The sequence below is a fragment of the Drosophila nasuta genome, chromosome X (genome assembly GCF_023558535.2).
Source record: "Drosophila nasuta strain 15112-1781.00 chromosome X, ASM2355853v1, whole genome shotgun sequence".
Taxonomy (NCBI): domain Eukaryota; kingdom Metazoa; phylum Arthropoda; class Insecta; order Diptera; family Drosophilidae; genus Drosophila; species Drosophila nasuta.
This window is the reverse complement of record NC_083459.1, coordinates 18,761,965-18,779,550: the sequence shown is the minus strand read 5'-3', so window position 1 is coordinate 18,779,550 and position 17,586 is coordinate 18,761,965. Positions and strand designations below refer to the sequence as shown.

Genomic DNA, 17,586 nt, shown 5'->3' with positions numbered 1-17,586 from the left:
CGCTCAGCAGCAAACAAACACAAACAACAAGCAAAGCCAAGGCTGCTAACGTTCGCGCTGCATGCAGACTCAACGTCTCAATCGCTATCGCTCGGCAATAATATTGAAATAAACATAATAATAACAAAATTCTAGTGAAGAATTGAAATTTGAATGTGTATGTGTAATAATTAAATCCTTCTTCGTGACTGCGTTGCTGCTGCTGCTGCAGTTGTTGTTGCTGCTGTTGTGTAGGTCGTGTTGCATCTAAAAATAAGAATAAGAACAAGCAGCACAAAAAGAAGAACAACAACAACTGCAGACTGCAAACAGCATCATCGAAATTTATTTAATGAATATTAATTGGCTATCAAGCGAGGTCACACTGTCTGCTCTCCTCTTCCTCTTTTGCTCCTTATTGTCGCGGCGCGTCGCAGTGTTAGAGTGTGTGTGTGTGTGTCAGAGAAATAACGGGACCAACAACAAATGGCATTTGCAATACTCTTGTCTAATTGGAATTTTTGTGCCGAAAGAGAAAAAGTCGCTCAAGCTGCAAATAATTGCTAATTAGTTGCATTTCTTTTTCGTTGTTGTTTTGATGTCTTGCAAAGGCTTCATTCGCGACACGCATACGAATTTCTAATGCAATTAACGTGCGCGCCGCTGTCGGCGTCGACGCCGACGTCGCTGCTACTGCTGCAACAGCAGCTGAGTGGAAAATGTGTTTTTTTTTTGTTTGAATTTTTTTTTTTTATATAAATTTATGCTATTTAAATGCTCTTCTTTCCATTCCATGTGTGTGTTTCATAGTGCAAACAGCAGTTGGAAAAGAGAGTCAAGTGTTCAACAACGTCGCAGTCATCTAACGGCATTTCAGTGTGTTGGCAATTACAAAAACAAAATCAAAGTGCAAGTGCTGCAGAACACACACACACATCTGCTGTGTTGTGTGTGTGTGTGTACCGTTGATTGATTATTACTGCTTCTGTCTTGCGGGTAAGTTATAAACAATCTACATATGTATGAATGTATATCGCTCTCTCTTTTCTTTGACCCTTCTTTGCTGTTGCTCTCTCTGTCTTTCTTGCTGGCTGGCTGGCGAAATTGAGTTTTCAAGAGTTAATTAAAAACTCATTAATTATATAATTTGAGTGAAATTTTTCGACTTCACTTTCTGCTTCTAAGCCGCAGAGAGAGATGGCGAGAGACAGCTGCAACAGCAAAATACAAGAAAAAACATTAATAAGCAAAACGTAAATCATTAACAACAACAACAACAACAACAGCAACATCAATGAATAAATTTCAACAGAAATGAGCTGAGTTTAGAAATGCAACAATAGCAACAACAAAAGTATAACAACAATAGCGTTAGTTTCTATTTTTACATAGAAAAGAAAAAAATGAAACCGTTTTCTAAAAATAATTTATTTCGTATTTTGTATCTCGTTTGTATTTTGTATTTATTATTATTTTTTTCTTATTGCTGTGAGTTGTGCTCGAGAAACGAAAGGAAAACGGATTATAATGGCTATGAACAACAATCGAATCATAAAATACAAAAAAAAACGCGTTATAAAAAAGCGCCGCGAAATGTTTAGCATATGGTAGAAATGCGAACAAAGCGTGCGATAAACACAACAACACGACAACAACAACACGCAAACATAAACACACATACACACATGTCAACAAGGCACATTTCTCGAGCATGAAAACGGTGGAAAGGGAATTGGCGGAATCGAAATCAGGGATGGGGAATGTGGGAATGGGGAACCAGGCAACTCTGCGGAGTGCGGGGATCGTGAGGGTTGTCAACTTGAATTTGCGACACTCTTCGATAACAGTTTATGATCGATTTCAATTCTCAGTAAATATTTGAAATAGAAATATAATGAATTTATTTATTTAATGGCAAACATAGTTTTTAACTTTAAGAGATCGTGAATTATTATTCGTAATTTCAATTATTATTCTTAAAAAAGAATAAAATAACTAGAACCTCAAGTTATTCACGATCTCTTAAAGTGCATTTGTGAAAATTCTTCCAATAACTCGCATTTTGATGGACAAAATAGCAAAGCTTATTCAAATTAAAAAATATAGCTGAGATCGTCAAATAAGTCGCGATCAATGAAAGTGGAATTGCTTATTTCTCTATAACTTTGATCAATTTGTATAACAATCAAATCAGTCAGAACTTTATATTTGTACAATTCCTACATTTATTTCAAAATTTTTGCGCATTTCTAAATTTCAATCTAAGTACGATATTATTTTTAATTTTTTTCCAATAATAATGAATTATTAGATGATTGCTTAAGGATTTTCTTATCGATAACAGTAAAATTTGAAAAACTAGTTATTATTAATTTAATATAATACAATATTTATTTTTATCTAATACATTAATCAAAGCTGGCGTTGAAACGCATAGTCCCCAAATTATAGCGCAACACCCTGCGCACCAAAGCGTAACACACACAAATACACGTAAAGAAATCGACAAAGCGACAAACAAACAAACAAATATTTTGCTGCTCACACGAGTGAATGCTCATGGACTGAGTGTTAGAGTTTGGTTTGTCATACTCTTTACAGAAAATCTTACGAATTTGCATGATCACTAAATCGCTTTGTTTGAGACTTTCTTCGCTCAGTTTACAAGTTATTGGAATACAACTTGTTTCCGATCTGTACATTAGCTAATAGTATTACATATTATATAAATAAAGCTGTTTGTCCGTCTGTCCGTCGCTTTTCACAGCAATAACTCATTGAGTGGTAAAGCTTTTGATACGAAAGTAGGTGCATAGATATATTTTTGATTTTGCAATAGCATATGTTAAGTCCAGCTTGATCAGATTACTATATCATATAGATAATATAGAGCAGTTCTTTCGTCTGTCCGTAACATTCATTGGTAATAATTTCTTTAGTTTTTCAACTATCTAACTCGAACTTGATGTTGATCTTTATTTTTACTAAAACAAAAAGATATCAAAGTATTTGTATTTGTTCAGCTTGATCGGATTACTATATCATATATATAATATAGAGCAGTTCTTTCGTCTGTTCGCAACTTTCTTTGGTGATATTTTCTTCATTTTGTAAACTATCTAAATATAACATGTTGCTGATGTTTTTAAAATAACAAAAATATATCAAAGTATTTGTATTTTTTAATAGCATATATTAAGTTCAGCTTGATCGGATTACTATATCGTATAGATAATTATTAGCGGTTCGTTCGTCTTTCCGTAACATTCATTGGTAATAATTTCTTTAGTTTTTCAATTATCTAAATCGAACTTGTTGTTGATCTTTATTTTTACTTAAACAACAAAATGATATCAAAGTATATGTAATTTGCAACTAGTTAGTGTATTGAGACTTCGTTGTGTTGCAGCGCAACTTTCTTGCATTTCTTAAGTCGTTGCTTTTTGTGTTTTTTAAATACTTATGTCATGCTCGCTGGTTAGCCGACTGTCTCTGACTGTTCGACTCTCTGGTTGTCTGACTATTCGACTAGTTAACTGCCCACTGGGTTTCTCAGGTGCCTCCACAGTCGGTGCCAGGCGTAATGCGATCCGTTAGTACGACTTGCGATCGAGGCGACGAAGGAGAAGTGTGAGAGGGGGAGAGGGAGGGGAAGGGTTTTGGAAGCAAGCACCTTATGCGGTGGTTATCACCGCTGTTGCGATAACTGACGTTGTGTTCGTTCGTGTTTCAGATGGTCATAGACCCCAGCAACAACAACAACGACGACGACGACGTCGAAGTCGAGCTGGTCATAACCAAAACCAAAACCAAAACCTAAACAATAAACATACTATAAAAAAAAGCGAATGAGAAGAACAACAGCGACGTTTGTAGAATTAAAAACAACAGAACGAAATAATGCAGAAAACCGCAAATAGCCGACGCGGTTTGTGGCTTTTGTGGTTCCGGAACCGCGCAACCAACAACCTTCCCCCTCTTCCCCTCTTTCTATCTGTCTATCTCTTTGGTCTATCTGCGGGTCGCTTGATAAGCTCACGCAGCAGCAGCAGCAGAAGCTATCGCAGTTACCAGACCACAGCATCAGCTGCTATACAGAAGAAAAAAAAACAGTGGAAGAAAGCTGATCGACTATGAGATACCTAAAAAGTCATTAAATAATTTAGAATAGTTGATATGGAGAGAAAAGCCTACAAAAAATTCAGTTTAGTATTTTGTGGTAACAAAAAATTATAGAAAAAGTTTTGAAAAATCAACCACTAATTTATTTGAGGTCATTAAAATACTTTGATATTTTGTAGAATCAAAAAAGTTTAGTACAATTTTATTAGAAATCTCACTTATGTTTTTAGCGACAAAAAAAGGAAAGTTTGAAATAGAACACATTTGAAAACCATATTTTAAAAATGTAATATAATAATAAAAAAGGGTATTTTTTTTATTTTAAATCAAAGAAATCGACTATCTTTTTTCAAGAAATAGAACTTCATAATCATCGTATAGTTTATGTAGAACTTTGGAACTAGAATTTCATATAATCATAATCATCGTATAGTTTATATAGAACTTGGAATTAGAATTTCATATAATAATAATCATCGTATAGTTAATGGTAAACTTTGAAATTAGAGTTTCATATAATCATAATCATCGTATAGTTTATGTAGAACTTTGGAATTAGAATTTCATATAATCATAATCATCGTATAGTTAATGGTAAACTTTGAAATTAGAATTTCATATAATCATAATCGTCGTATAGTTTAAGTAGAACTTCAGAATTAGAATTTCATATAATCATAATCATCGTATAGTTTATATAGAACTTTGGAATTAGAATTTCATATAATCATAATCATCGTATAGTTTATGTAAAACTTTGGAACTAGAATGTCATATCATAATCATCGTATAGTAAATGGTAAACTTTGGAATTAGAGTTTCATATAATCATAATCATCGTATAGTTTATGTAGAACTTTGGAACTAGAGTTTCATATAATCATAATCATCGAATAGTTTATGGTAAACTTTGGAATTAGAGTTTCATATAATCATATTGTTTGCGACTGGCATTAAGTCTTAATAACCCTTCTCTGACCCTAACGGGTATAAATAGAAAAGATACTAAACGAAATGAACTGAAATGGAAAAGCAAAAGCAAAAGAGAGACATCAGAAGTAATCTACCGGTTGTCTACCTGAGGCGCTTGTCTCTATTCTAACCTCGCTGCCTCCCTCTGCCCTCTTGCTCTGGCTCTGTAGAGAACGAAGCAAGAATCACAGCATCGAAAGAAACTGAAACTGAACTGTCATCTATTAAGACATTCCAGCCAATGGCTCGGACTCGGACTCTTCTTTGGTTGATTGCCCTATCGCCTGGGAAAAGTTCATGCCTGACTTTCCACCTTGAATAAACTCCACGTCGCTAATCCGACAAACGCTGTGAAATCGATACATCAACGTTGCCTTTGCCGGTTCTGCATTCTGCATTCGCTTCTCTATTTGCCAGAGGGTTGCCTCCAAAGTTTAGAAGAAAGCTGCTGAAGAATCTTTGTAGATTGTAAAGGAGAAAGTCAATTAAGATTGAGATCAATTTATTTCAAATCGAAAAGTCTTCCAATAATCGTATATTAAATTATTATTGATGATTAAAGATCAGAGAGAAATTTAGCGAACTGCAACGTGCTATTATTATTAATTTATATTCTTTAACAAATTTTAATTTCATAAGTCTTCGCGGATCAAATCTTCCATCCTTCACTTCGTGTAGAACAGCAAGTGTATTAAAAAGATTGCACTTTATTTCTTCTTGTTTTATATTCATTCGCATTTTTATTTTATAAAAATATGTACCGGAAACTGGTAATTTTCATTTATCACTTGTGATAATTAATCGTTAATTTTACTATATATGTATGAATGTCGCATAATTGAGTTCCGGTTAAATTGCATTAAAAGGTAAAAAGCTGTGTGTGAGGGAGAAGAAAGTCGATTGTTTTAAGATTAAAGATTTCGAAACTTACGTGACGGCACCAAGTCCATTTTGTTTGGCAGCATTGTTGGTCTTCTTTTTCACTATAAATGCACATATTGATTAATTCAACAGATATATATATATATATATAGTAAGGAGTTGAACTTGCCATCGTGATTATCAAGGTTTTCTCTGCTTGGAATGCCATTGATCGCACAATTGCTCCATAACGTGGTCAGGGATGTTCCAATATTTTCGAGGGCACTCAATTTGTGTCCGCCTTCGAATAAGTCGCTAACTTGCATATCATCGTCTATATCTTTAGCAATGTCCTCAGCAATGGGCGCGTTATTCTGCTTTGGGGCGTTCATCGTTCGATAAAAAATTGATTATTAATTGTTAAATGGTAGAATTTTCATGAAAATCGAACAACAAAAAATGGAATAAACAAACAAATATTTCGACCGAACCTAATCACAATAAAATTCAATTGCTCCTAAGATACTAACAAACAGAAAACAAAAGCAAGACTACTTGTTTCTACCTTACCCTTTTTTGAAATTGTCAAATTCACCGCGTGTTGAGTTGAGTGCTGTAAAGCGGCTCGCTCACAACAACAACAACAGTGTTGGGCAACGTGTTACGCATGCGCTGTTGTTGGCAGACATAAGTAACATAGCGCTGTTGTTAACATGCGCGCGCGCTCCAAAAAGCAAACATTTTGCGCTTGCAAACTACGGTCACACCGTTTACAGTTGGCTCGTTCAGAAAACGCGCGTCGCGTCGCGTTCGCGTTTTGTTGTCAGTTTCTTAGCTCTGTTTTTCTTTTTTTTTTGTTATTTTTTTTACGTTCGTGCGCGCTTTGTTTGTTTTTATTTGTACGACTTTGTGTTTAGTCTAACTGTATATACGTTCTAACTGTATGGCTAACACACACTGTGCGGTATGTGTGTGTGCAAATAAAATTGATGCAAAAATTACAAACCTCTATAAAAAAAAAATACCTTTGCTGGCTGCAAACAATTAAATGAGAGTGTATGCGTGCGTGTGTATGTGTGTGAGTACACATATCGAAAGCTAGAGCGGCGTGTGTACGTGTCTCCCCTGTATATACGAAAATACCTCTGTAAATGCGTGAGTGTGTATGTGTGCGTGTGTTCAATTCATTGTTAAGCGGTCGCAACGGCTTCAAGCGCTGCTGTTGTCTTGGTTTTTTCTTCTTCTGTGTGCACGACATTCTTCAAGTGCTGCTGTTACTTTTATTTAATTTACTCTCCTCTCACTTACAGCGAGCTGTTAAGTTTGTTGTTACCCCAGCAACAGTTTCCGCTTAAAGTGCATGTGTGTGTTTGCAAGTCTTGCATCCTGCTCTTGCTGCACTCCTTTGCAACATTTATGTAGTGTTGCAAAACGCGCGTGTGTGTGTGTGCTAAAAACATACGTGAATTTGTGTATTTGTATATTCAATTAGCATTGAAATGCAAAAAACAAGCTCACGAGCCACCTTCATTTTTGTATGATAGCAAAATATGTAATTATCTAATAGCCTAGCGCATTATCGCCAAAAAAGACAAACATCAGATAAACCTAAAACTGCCTTACCATACTTCTGTCTCTCATTCTTGTTCATTGTGTGAAATGACCCACGCACCTGATAAAAAAAAAGAAAAAAGATAAAACTCGCTAGCTTGTTTTGTAATTAATGAAATAATCCGAAATTTTCGCGTGCAATGATGTCATGTTTGTTTTATTTTCTGTATTTTCTGTTGCCTTTTGCTATTTGTGCTTCAGTTTAAATGTGTCGCTGTCTTGTCAAAAAAAGTTGAAAGCCTTAAAAAGCCTTTTCAACAAAAACACACAAATTTGCGTGTAGATTGTTGTGTGTGGGAAGTCATTGCATGTAAACAAAAAAGGTTACAACAAGCTGTGTGTACGTCGACGTCACAAAATTGCTTGTAATATGTTATAGTATTTTATTGCTACTACTCTTCAATGCTATCAACAGTCACAGCGATCATTGAACAGATGTGACGTCATGCCCTGTAAAGAGCGTGAGCGCAACCTGATCGCAGGGTAACCTTAACAGCGCCGGCCGGCCATAGACGGCAGAAAAGAAGAAGAAGCAGTGTCATTTATGGACAATACGCATGCATACAAACATATGATGCGCATGTGTGTGCGTATGTTTATCTATATGACTTCAAGCAGTACTTCCCCATCGTTGTCGCTGTCGTTGTCAACGTCGTCTGTCTTTAATGCACATTTCAATTTCTCAATTCGTATATACGAATGAGTAATCCATACGCAGGCCACATGATGACAATGAAAACAGAAAATAAAAAAATAGCAGCACAAAAACAAAAACCACATGAGCAAACACAAACAAAACAAACACATGAATACATATAGCACATGCATATGCCTGTGTATGCGTGCACTTAGCTACGTGCGATTTTTTAAACTAGACACCATTGACGTTGCAATCGGCATTGTTGTCCTTTGCATTTCAATTTGTAATTACCTTCTTATTAACAGCATACTTAATGAGTGTGCTTGTTGTGGTTTTGCGTTTTGTTTTTGTTTTTAGTACAAAACGCACTGTTGACGCGACGCATGTTAGTTAACAGAACAGTACGCTGTTATTGCAGCTTGCGAGTGTGCGAGCGAGCGAGCAAGCGGCACATTCATGGTGGCTTCGACCTTCTCGCTTACACACCCTTTCTATGGGGCGGCGGCGTAACAGCAAAAGCAACGACAACAACAATGCAATGCGATTGTCAGAGCCGACAACATAAAACGAGTTTTTGTTGTTGTTGTCGTTTGGTTATTTTTGTTTTTTGTTTGGCATGCAACACAAGACAAGAGACGCGCGTTGTGTTTTATTAGCATCTGCTTTGAACTTTCATTCATCGGTTTGCTGCGCTCGCTTTACTTTTTTTTTGTGTGTCTTTTTATTTCACTTGCAATGGCAAAAATGGGAAAATGTCTCGCAGAAATTTTTGTACTTTCTCTGCAGAGCAAATGAAAGAAGTCTTTATATTTTGTTTTTATCATAAATTTTATGTGTGTGTGTGTGTTTTGTGATAACAGCTTTGAAAGCGATAACGATTAATTTATAACGAACGACAACGAAATATTAATAAACATAAAAATACAACGAACTGCATAAACAAAAAATAAAAAACAAACTCGACTACAATAAAAAATACATACAAAAGTTAATGATTTACGTTTTGCAACAACAACAACACCGAGAACAACGAGAGCAAAGTTAATAACAATTGCAACACAATGATTAAATTAAAATCATTATTCCGCAGAGGACAAGGAACCTCGAGTTCTGCCTCCTCCAACAATTCAACGCACAAGCAACAGCAGCAACATTCCAACAACAATCGACAGAAGTCACAGTCGAGCACATCGCTCAACACGGCGCATGAGCAACAACAACAACAACAACAGCAGCAACAACAGCAGCAGCAGCAGCAGCAACTGTTGCAAGCACAACAAGTTAACAACGCAACAACGACAGCAACAACAAAATTCTATTCAAATCACGAGGCGACTTACGAACGTGGTGTCGATGTTGGTGACGAGGCAGCGTTGTTGCTGACAACACAACAACAACAACAGCAGCAGCTACGCCAGCAGCCACAGCAGCTGAGCAACACGCTGCCGCAGAAGAAATCAAAATTCAAAGGACAAAAGCAGCCAAAGCAATTGCCACAGCAATCACCACAGCAACAGCAGCAACAGCAACTGATGACTTCGATTGCAGCTGCGCCGGCGCCGAACAACAGCAGCAGCAGCAACAATAACAACAGCAATGCGTTGCAAGATGGCGGCGTTGCTGCCGCTGCCGCTGCGGATTTCTATCAGCAATTAGCGGCAGCAGCAACAACCACAACAGCAACAACAACAAGTGCCAGCAACAGTAGCAGCAGCAACAACAGCAGCACCGGCACCAACAACGCCGCAACAGCAGCAGCCAATGCTGCCGCAGCAGCTGTTGCAGTTGCTGCTGTTGCAGCAAGCAGCTATCAGCAGCAGCAACAACAACAGCAGCAACAACAACTGCAATTCATTAACAACGAACAGCAGCAACAACAACTGTTAGAGGTGCGTATGAAAACAAAATACATATAAATAATGCATGTATTGGAATAAATTTGAAACGTGTTTGGTTTGCAGGCTAACAACAAAATGCAGGAATTGCAGACGCAATTGGAGCGTTTGGGACGCGAGCAATTGCAGCTGGAGACGCGAATCACGGAGCTGTTGCCATACCAAAGCGAGGTGACCAAACTGAAGGGTGATCTGCTCAAGATGCAGGTAAAAAGCCAGTTGAATCACATGGCAAAAAAAAAACATATACTCAATCAGTCAGTCAGTCAGTCAATTAACCGCAAAAAGCTGTCAATTGTCGTCTAATATTGTTACTGTGTTTGCAATTGATGTTGTTGTTGTTGTTGTTGTTGTTACTGTTGTTGCTGCTGCTGCTGGGGGCGTTGCGCTTCGTTACTTTAACCAATTTATTGATATTCAATATGTTTCGATATATATGCGATGCAACAAAAAACTGCGCTCATTTAATTGAAATTGTCGCCACCTCAACAGTGTGCATTAAAAGTAAGCTAACAGGCGAATGTCTCAATCAATCTACAACTGAAACTTGGCTAAATTGTATGACTATAATTTGCATAATATGGATAATATGTATCCAGTTTTATTATACGATTAAATCGCACGAACTTATGCAACTCTCTAGCTCTTGCTCTTTATTTAAAGTAGATCATAAACGATCGATATTTGAACATTCTTATTCCAGTTTAAATACAATTTGCACTCAGTGTTGCAACAACGACAACAACAACAATAAATGAGGGAAAAGAATTCGCTCACCTGAACTGAACTGAACGCTCGCTCTTTCTCTCTTATTACAGAATCAACAGGAGAAAACTCAAATGGAAATTGGCAATTTGAAATATGAAAATGAATCTTTGCGCAATCGTTTGCGGGACGTTGTCAACTCGCCATTGTCGGACGCCGAGAAGCAACAGATTATCCAAGATTCGCAGCGTTTGCACAGCTCAGCGCCCGCCTCGATAGCATTGCCCACAGTAAGAGTGTCACTCTATATAAATATATATTTATTCTATAATCAGTTATACATTGCATATTAATAGGCCAACGAAGCGACCAACGATGGGACGCCGTGTCTTACGCCCGATTGGGACAAACACTCGTCGTCCAGCGAGATATCAGTAGCGTGTCTGCAGGACAAGATCATACAGATGGAGGAGACGCACTATTCAACCAACGAGGAGTTGCAGGCCACACTCCAGGAACTCGCCGATCTGCAAACCCAATTGACCGACACACAAACCGAAAACGAACGTCTCGCCGAGGAGAAGGATGTGCTCTTTCAATCGCTCTGTCGCCAGACCGAAAAACTCAACGAGTCACGCACAAATCGCAGCACGATGCAAGAGCTCATGTTGCTCGAGAATAAGCTGCTCGATTTGATCCAATCATCGCAAGAGGAACGCGAAGCCTTGCTGCTCAAGCAGGAGGAATTAACAAGCGAGCTGGCCGAGTTGCGGCAATCCCGCGACACTGTGCAACTCGAGCAGCAGCGGCAGCGAGAGCGCAATGCATTGCTCGACTCGCAGCTGGATGCGGCGAATGCCGAGCGCAAGCAGAGCGAAGCTCAGTTGTCGCTGGCCAAGGATGAGATATCGCAGCGTGCGATCGAGATCAGTCGATTGAGCACGCTGCTGGAGAATGCGCGATCCAAGATCGAGGAATTGGAGGCGGATTTGGCGCGTGGCGACAAAACCGATCTAAGCGATGTCCTCGATGCGGCGCGTCGCGAAAAGGATGCGCTAGAGGAGCGGCTGGCTGAGCTGCAGGATCAATGGTCACGCAGCCAGGCGGAATTGCGACGATTGCGCGAACAACTTGCCGGCCTAACCGAGGAGTGCAAGGTGGCCAAGAACAATGCCAAATGCGCTGTCTCGCATCTCGAGTTTCGCCTGGAGCAACTGCAACGGGATAAGGATAAGTTGAGTGGCGATTGCCAGACGCTCGAGGAGCGTGTGAACGAGTTGCAGGTGCAGTGCAAATGCCATCAGGAGGATAAGGCGCAGCTGCAGCAGTTGCTCAGCGAAACGCAGCGACATCTGAGCGATGCGCAGTTGCATTTGAGCGACAGCGAATCGCGACTCGATAAGGAGACGCAGTTGCGCAAACGGGAGGCGGATGAGTGGCAACAGTTTCAGGCCGATCTGCTCATGACGGTGCGTGTTGCCAACGATTTCAAGACTGAAGCGCTCAGCGCACGCGAACAGCTGGTGCTGGACAACAAAACGCAAAAGGAGAAGATCCGATTGCTCGAGCAGCAGCTCGAAAAGTTGACCAAGCAACGTAAGTTGAACTACTATTAAAGAAGTCCTTTATTCGTGACTTGATTTTGTGGTTGCTCTCTAACAGAACTGCAGCAGACGGAGACACAGCAATCGGTGCTATCAACTGTGCAGCAGGAGATGGCCTCGCGACGCAGCAAGCTCAGCTTCAGTCGGCAGGATTCGCGACTCTCTGTGAAGACGCTCATCGAGAGCATTGAGAACAACAAGCCGGTAAGTTGGAAGTTACATTTCTTTTATCATTACTAAACACTTGCCTACAAACCTATTATAATTATTAAGCATATATCGCCAATCATTATATTGACTCATTGGCTGATTTTATTGTAACTATGACAATATCAATAGACAGCTGTTTATAGTATATTACTAAATAATATATATATATATTATATTATTATATTGTTATTATATTATATTATAACTGGAACTAAACTTAATTTTACAATTATGTTGAATTTTTATTCACTCAATGTAAACTTAGCTTGAGTTTGCATTTTGCTATAACAACAATGCTTGATTAGAAATTTAAATTTGCAATGAGTTAGACATCCAATTGTCAATTAAATCTCAAAAAATTTGTATAACTAAGTCAGTGTTTTCATATTAAGTTGTAATCTTAAATCGCAGATAGTTATAGCAAGAACCCTGACTTATTGTACGGGCAAATTACATGAACTATGCTGTGTATAAATGACAGCCTTCTAACTCTTAATAATTTAGCCTGTCAGCTAATTTAGTATGCACGAGAGAAGTTATTTAAAGCAAGGTTTAAAAAAAAACCCCGAGTTATTGTACAGGCAAATTATATGCAGCCTTCTAACTGTCAGCTTATTTAGAATGCATAATAGAAGATATTTAAATTAGGGTCTAAAATAAAATTCACTTTTATTGTACGTATAAATTACACTAACTATGCGACCTTTTAGCTCTTGTTCTCTTAATTATTATTGTACAAACGATCTAATATTGATTTCTTACTTATAGCAAGGCAAAGCGGATGAGACGGAATCTCATTACAGCTCAACGTCCAGTTTGAACAGCGGCACACCCGAAGCAGGCCACACGCCCATCATTTTGCCCGTATCCAGTGATTGGCACGAGAGCGTAAGCATAAAAATCTATTTTTTGTAATGAATATATTTTGAATAATTCTCTTTTTTGACTACGCAGCTACGTTTGCCCGTTCTGCAGAGCAGCAATCTGCATGTGAATGTCAACAATGTTGGAGGAGGAGTGGCAAGCAACAATGCTGCTGCAACCACACCACCAGCAACATCGGCAACAACTGCATCAGCAACATCAGCATCAGCTAATCCAACCAAAGTAACACAGCAGCCGCCACAGCTGCAGCAGCAATTGTCGACACAGTCAACGGCAAGTGCGGCATCGGCAGCGACATCGGCAACATCAGCATCAGCATCATCATCGCAGCCTTCCACACCAAACACGCCCAGCAGCTTGCAGCCCAGTCTAACAACGGCGGGCGGACAATCGCCAAGCAGCGCTCTTGTGGGCAGTCTCAGTTTTGGCAACGTCTCAAAATCATTCTTGAGTGGTGAGGAGCAACACATTTCAAAGATGTATTTGTTTGAAATACGAAATATATTTCATTTTAGGTGAGCGCAAGGATCCGCTCAATATGCTGGCCAAGAATGGCGGCTCGAAGCGGAATGCACTGCTCAAGTGGTGTCAAAATAAGACGGTTGGCTATCGCAACATTGACATTACCAATTTTAGCTCATCGTGGAACGATGGCTTAGCATTTTGCGCCATTCTACATTCCTATCTGCCGGATCGCATACCCTACGATACTCTCAGTCCGGTGAATAAGCGGCGCAACTTTTCTTTAGCCTTTGCTGCCGCCGAATCTGTGGGCATTACCACCACGCTGGTAAGTGTAAAATACTTCTAATTCATCATCCATTTTCTGTGCTCATAATGTTTCTTATTTCACGCACAGAATATCAATGATATGTGTCAAATCGAGCGACCCGATTGGACACAGGTCATGTCCTATATCACAGCTATCTACAAGTACTTTGAGACGTAAGCTGGAGCCAGAAGCAGAGGCAGAAGCAGAGGTAGAGGCAGAGACAACCTTCAGTTGGGAGATAAACTGTAGCTTTTGTAAATGCATTATTCTCTCTCTCACACACACACACACACATACTTTTATTATTTTTGTTTTTTTTTTTTGTTCTTGGCTGGCTAGCAACTATTTATTATCATACAGCAAGCTACTCGTATTAATGCATTTCACATGGCACCGAGCAATACTATTTTTTGGCACGAATCTTCGCCTAGATAATGAAAAGATTTTTCAATCCTAGATTTGTAATACGTATTTTTTTTGTGTACTTTTTTTTTGTTCTCTTTTTACCGTGCAACTTTTGCCCTACTCATATAAATATATATTTAGCTATATAAATAATATTGTATTGTGTCAGGATTATTCAGTTTTGGGGGGTATAAAGTTGGGCCAAACTTGTATGCATTAAACGCTGATTTTAGAGTTTATTTTATATACTTAGACCTAGAGAAAATGAATGGTCGATTAGCTTTAGCATATTTATTATAAAAGCAAAACAAAAACAATGAAAACAATAACGATGATTATCTTTATCTTTATTTATACACAACAAACTATTTTTATATTGAATTCTAAAAATACTATAAACAAAATAAATGGAATCATTAAAAACTTTATGTATTTCAATTCAAAACTCGAGTTGTTTTTTTTTATGGATGGATTTCTGGTAAGATATTTAAAAGGGAAAATGTTTTCTTTTATTATTTTATGTATTCTATTTTATTTATTATTATATTTTTTTTTATTACTTACCTGTTGCTGTAATCAACATTTTTATTTCTTTACTCTGAACTTTCTCACACATATTTCATATAAAAATTCATTAAAATTTTGTCGGTGGTTGCTTTGAACTTGGCTCATCTTCCGCAATCATAAAAGTTCATTGTTAAGTTAATAATTTTGATGGCGATGAGATGCCACGCCCCATTCACAATTTGTATTCATAATGAAATGCACACAGAGTGTGGTGGGGGAATGAATATCTTATGTTATTTTTTATGGTGTGGCACATAAAAGCGAATTAAAAAAGGTTTACACTTTGCTTAATCAAAAATTTAAGGTTTTGCTTATTAAACAGATCAATCTTGTCCGCAACATAAGCATTTCTGCCAACAGATAAGCCCAGTTAGCAACGTCGTCGTCTACTTCCCACTCGCCCCGCTATTTTGCTGACTGCCATTTGCCAGACCACAAGGCAAATGCCTAAGTTGAATGAATTTTGAAGCGAGAAAGCGAAACCCAACCCAACCCAACCCCAAACCACACGAATCATCACAAAGTGAACTCAAGTGAAATATAAGTTGAGAACACACAAAAAGAAAATGGCGCTCTTTAAACATGATACGAAAATTTCCCTAAGTGCCAAACAGAAAATTTCCCAAGGATTTCGGTATAGACATAGAGACACACATACACACACACACACACACAAAGTACCATTGCATAGAGAGATGGAGATACATTCGGCAGCCAGAAAGAGATGCCGCACATGCTGCACAGTGGGCGGGATTCAACGAGACGTCGACGACGACAACGACGACGACGACGATGGCGCCCACAACGACGGGGGGCGTGTGGCCTGCGGCATTTAATTAAGTGCTTAAACGTGCGCACACAACTCCCCCTCGCATCGTTGCTTGGCATCGTGAGGGGGATGAGGAGGGGGGAGAGAGAGAGAGAGAGCAGCATGAGGGTTGGGCGACGACGACTCGGGAAAACAGCGTGCGATTTTTTAAAATTAAAACAAGCCGATGATTGATGTACTCAAGGCTAATAAGTGTCGGCAAGTTTTTGTTGCTGCCACCGCCTCGGTGGCAAGTTAAACTGTCCATCCGAAGAAGGAACGTAGCTGAAGCTGCAAGCTGAGAGCTCCACAGATGAGCTGAACTGAACTGAAACAAATGTCCTGCTATAGCATTGGTTATCCCAGGACTTAATAACTGCCAAAATGAACGTGAGGTAGGCGACTTTTTAAGCTTTTCCTTTTTGGTAATTTCTAAAAATTATATCTCTAATCTAACAATATATTTTTTATAGATTTGCACAAACCGTTTTAAATATGTTGTAAACATCATATTGAAATTTATTTTCAATTAAAATATATTAAAATCTCATAATAATTAATAATATGAAGCTTATAGATATTCATAAAAATCATATTTGAATGTGAAGAATATTAATATTATATATTCTTATTCACATATTTTTCTAAAAGTAATAAAAATTTCAAATTTAAACGAATTTTTGCATGTTTGAATGCTATAAAGAAATTATCTTATGAATTACACAACTATGCGAGGAATGTTTAACATTACATGAGTCTATATATAAATATTGAACATCTATAAAATATATTAAATCTTCTTTACATAGTTACATCTTTACATATTTACATTTATTTTAAAATTTAAAATACATTTACTTGTAAAATATATTTGAGTATTATTCTAATAAAATTTGAACTCTTTAAGAAAAATTCAAAATAATATTAAAAAACTAGTTGGCATCATTCTAAAAAAGTTGTCTCCTTAATAATAAATATTTGTATATTTAAATACGTATTTTCAAAAATAAAAATGAAACATCAATGAAGTTTTATTCAGTATTTAGATTTAGATGCTTTAATTCAATATGAAATTTAAAATTTCTGTTTATTTCTTAATATTCATGATAATGTTGCCATGAATTTGAATTTAAGAGTGTCTTGTTTTAGTTTTGGAATCTATTAAAGATGAGATAAACTCCAAGTAGAGAAAAAATATAGATTGAAAAGTATAAAGCAAATCTTGATTAAAGAACTTTTCAGTCTTAAAATTCTGAAAGAAGATTTTTTGATTAAACATGATCATTTTTATTAGTATGGAAATGATTTACTTATGTTTTATAGATTTTTCTTAATTACAATTTAAGTTGATTTACGCATAAGTATTGTAAAATAGATTAGTTAGAGCAGCTTCGATGTGGAATTAATTTGCTCAGCTGCTGGCGGCTTAAACTCTTTCGTGTACTATTTGATTTTGTATCTGCAAATCTGCACATTGCTGTCCACAACACGCAGCAGGAATTGAGTTCAGGTATAATAGATTCAGATAGTATTTAGTTTGATCTCTGGAG

At 37.6% G+C, this 17,586-nt stretch overlaps 1 protein-coding gene across 2 annotated transcripts; it reads left to right on the top strand.

Annotated features, from left to right (window-relative positions):
* The first annotated feature begins 12 nt into the window (after positions 1-12).
* Positions 13-14,975, top strand: LOC132794986 (cytospin-A). Of its 2 annotated transcripts, XM_060805360.1 has the most exons (10): positions 6,792-6,898; positions 9,046-10,074; positions 10,147-10,287; positions 10,899-11,075; positions 11,142-12,381; positions 12,448-12,593; positions 13,368-13,487; positions 13,554-13,938; positions 14,000-14,274; positions 14,344-14,975. In XM_060805360.1, the coding sequence occupies exons 2-10, from the start codon at positions 9,247-9,249 to the stop codon at positions 14,431-14,433; spliced, it is 3,402 nt and encodes a 1,133-aa protein (XP_060661343.1). In that variant the 5' UTR covers positions 6,792-6,898; positions 9,046-9,246; the 3' UTR covers positions 14,434-14,975. The 2 variants fall into 2 exon arrangements, with proteins under 2 accessions (XP_060661344.1, XP_060661343.1); XM_060805361.1 differs by lacking the exons at positions 6,792-6,898; positions 9,046-10,074; positions 10,147-10,287 and adding exons at positions 13-157; positions 790-975.
* The last annotated feature ends 2,611 nt before the right edge of the window (positions 14,976-17,586 follow it).

Bases quoted from the DNA above. Each gene is read 5' to 3' on its own strand.
- LOC132794986 (XM_060805360.1), top strand. From the start codon at position 9,247: ATGATTAAATTAAAATCATTATTCCGCAGAGGACAAGGAACCTCGAGT. The intron at 12,594-13,367 runs GTAAGTTGGAAG...TCTTACTTATAG, and splicing joins GCATTGAGAACAACAAGCCG to CAAGGCAAAGCGGATGAGAC. The intron at 14,275-14,343 runs GTAAGTGTAAAA...TTTCACGCACAG, and splicing joins TGGGCATTACCACCACGCTG to AATATCAATGATATGTGTCA.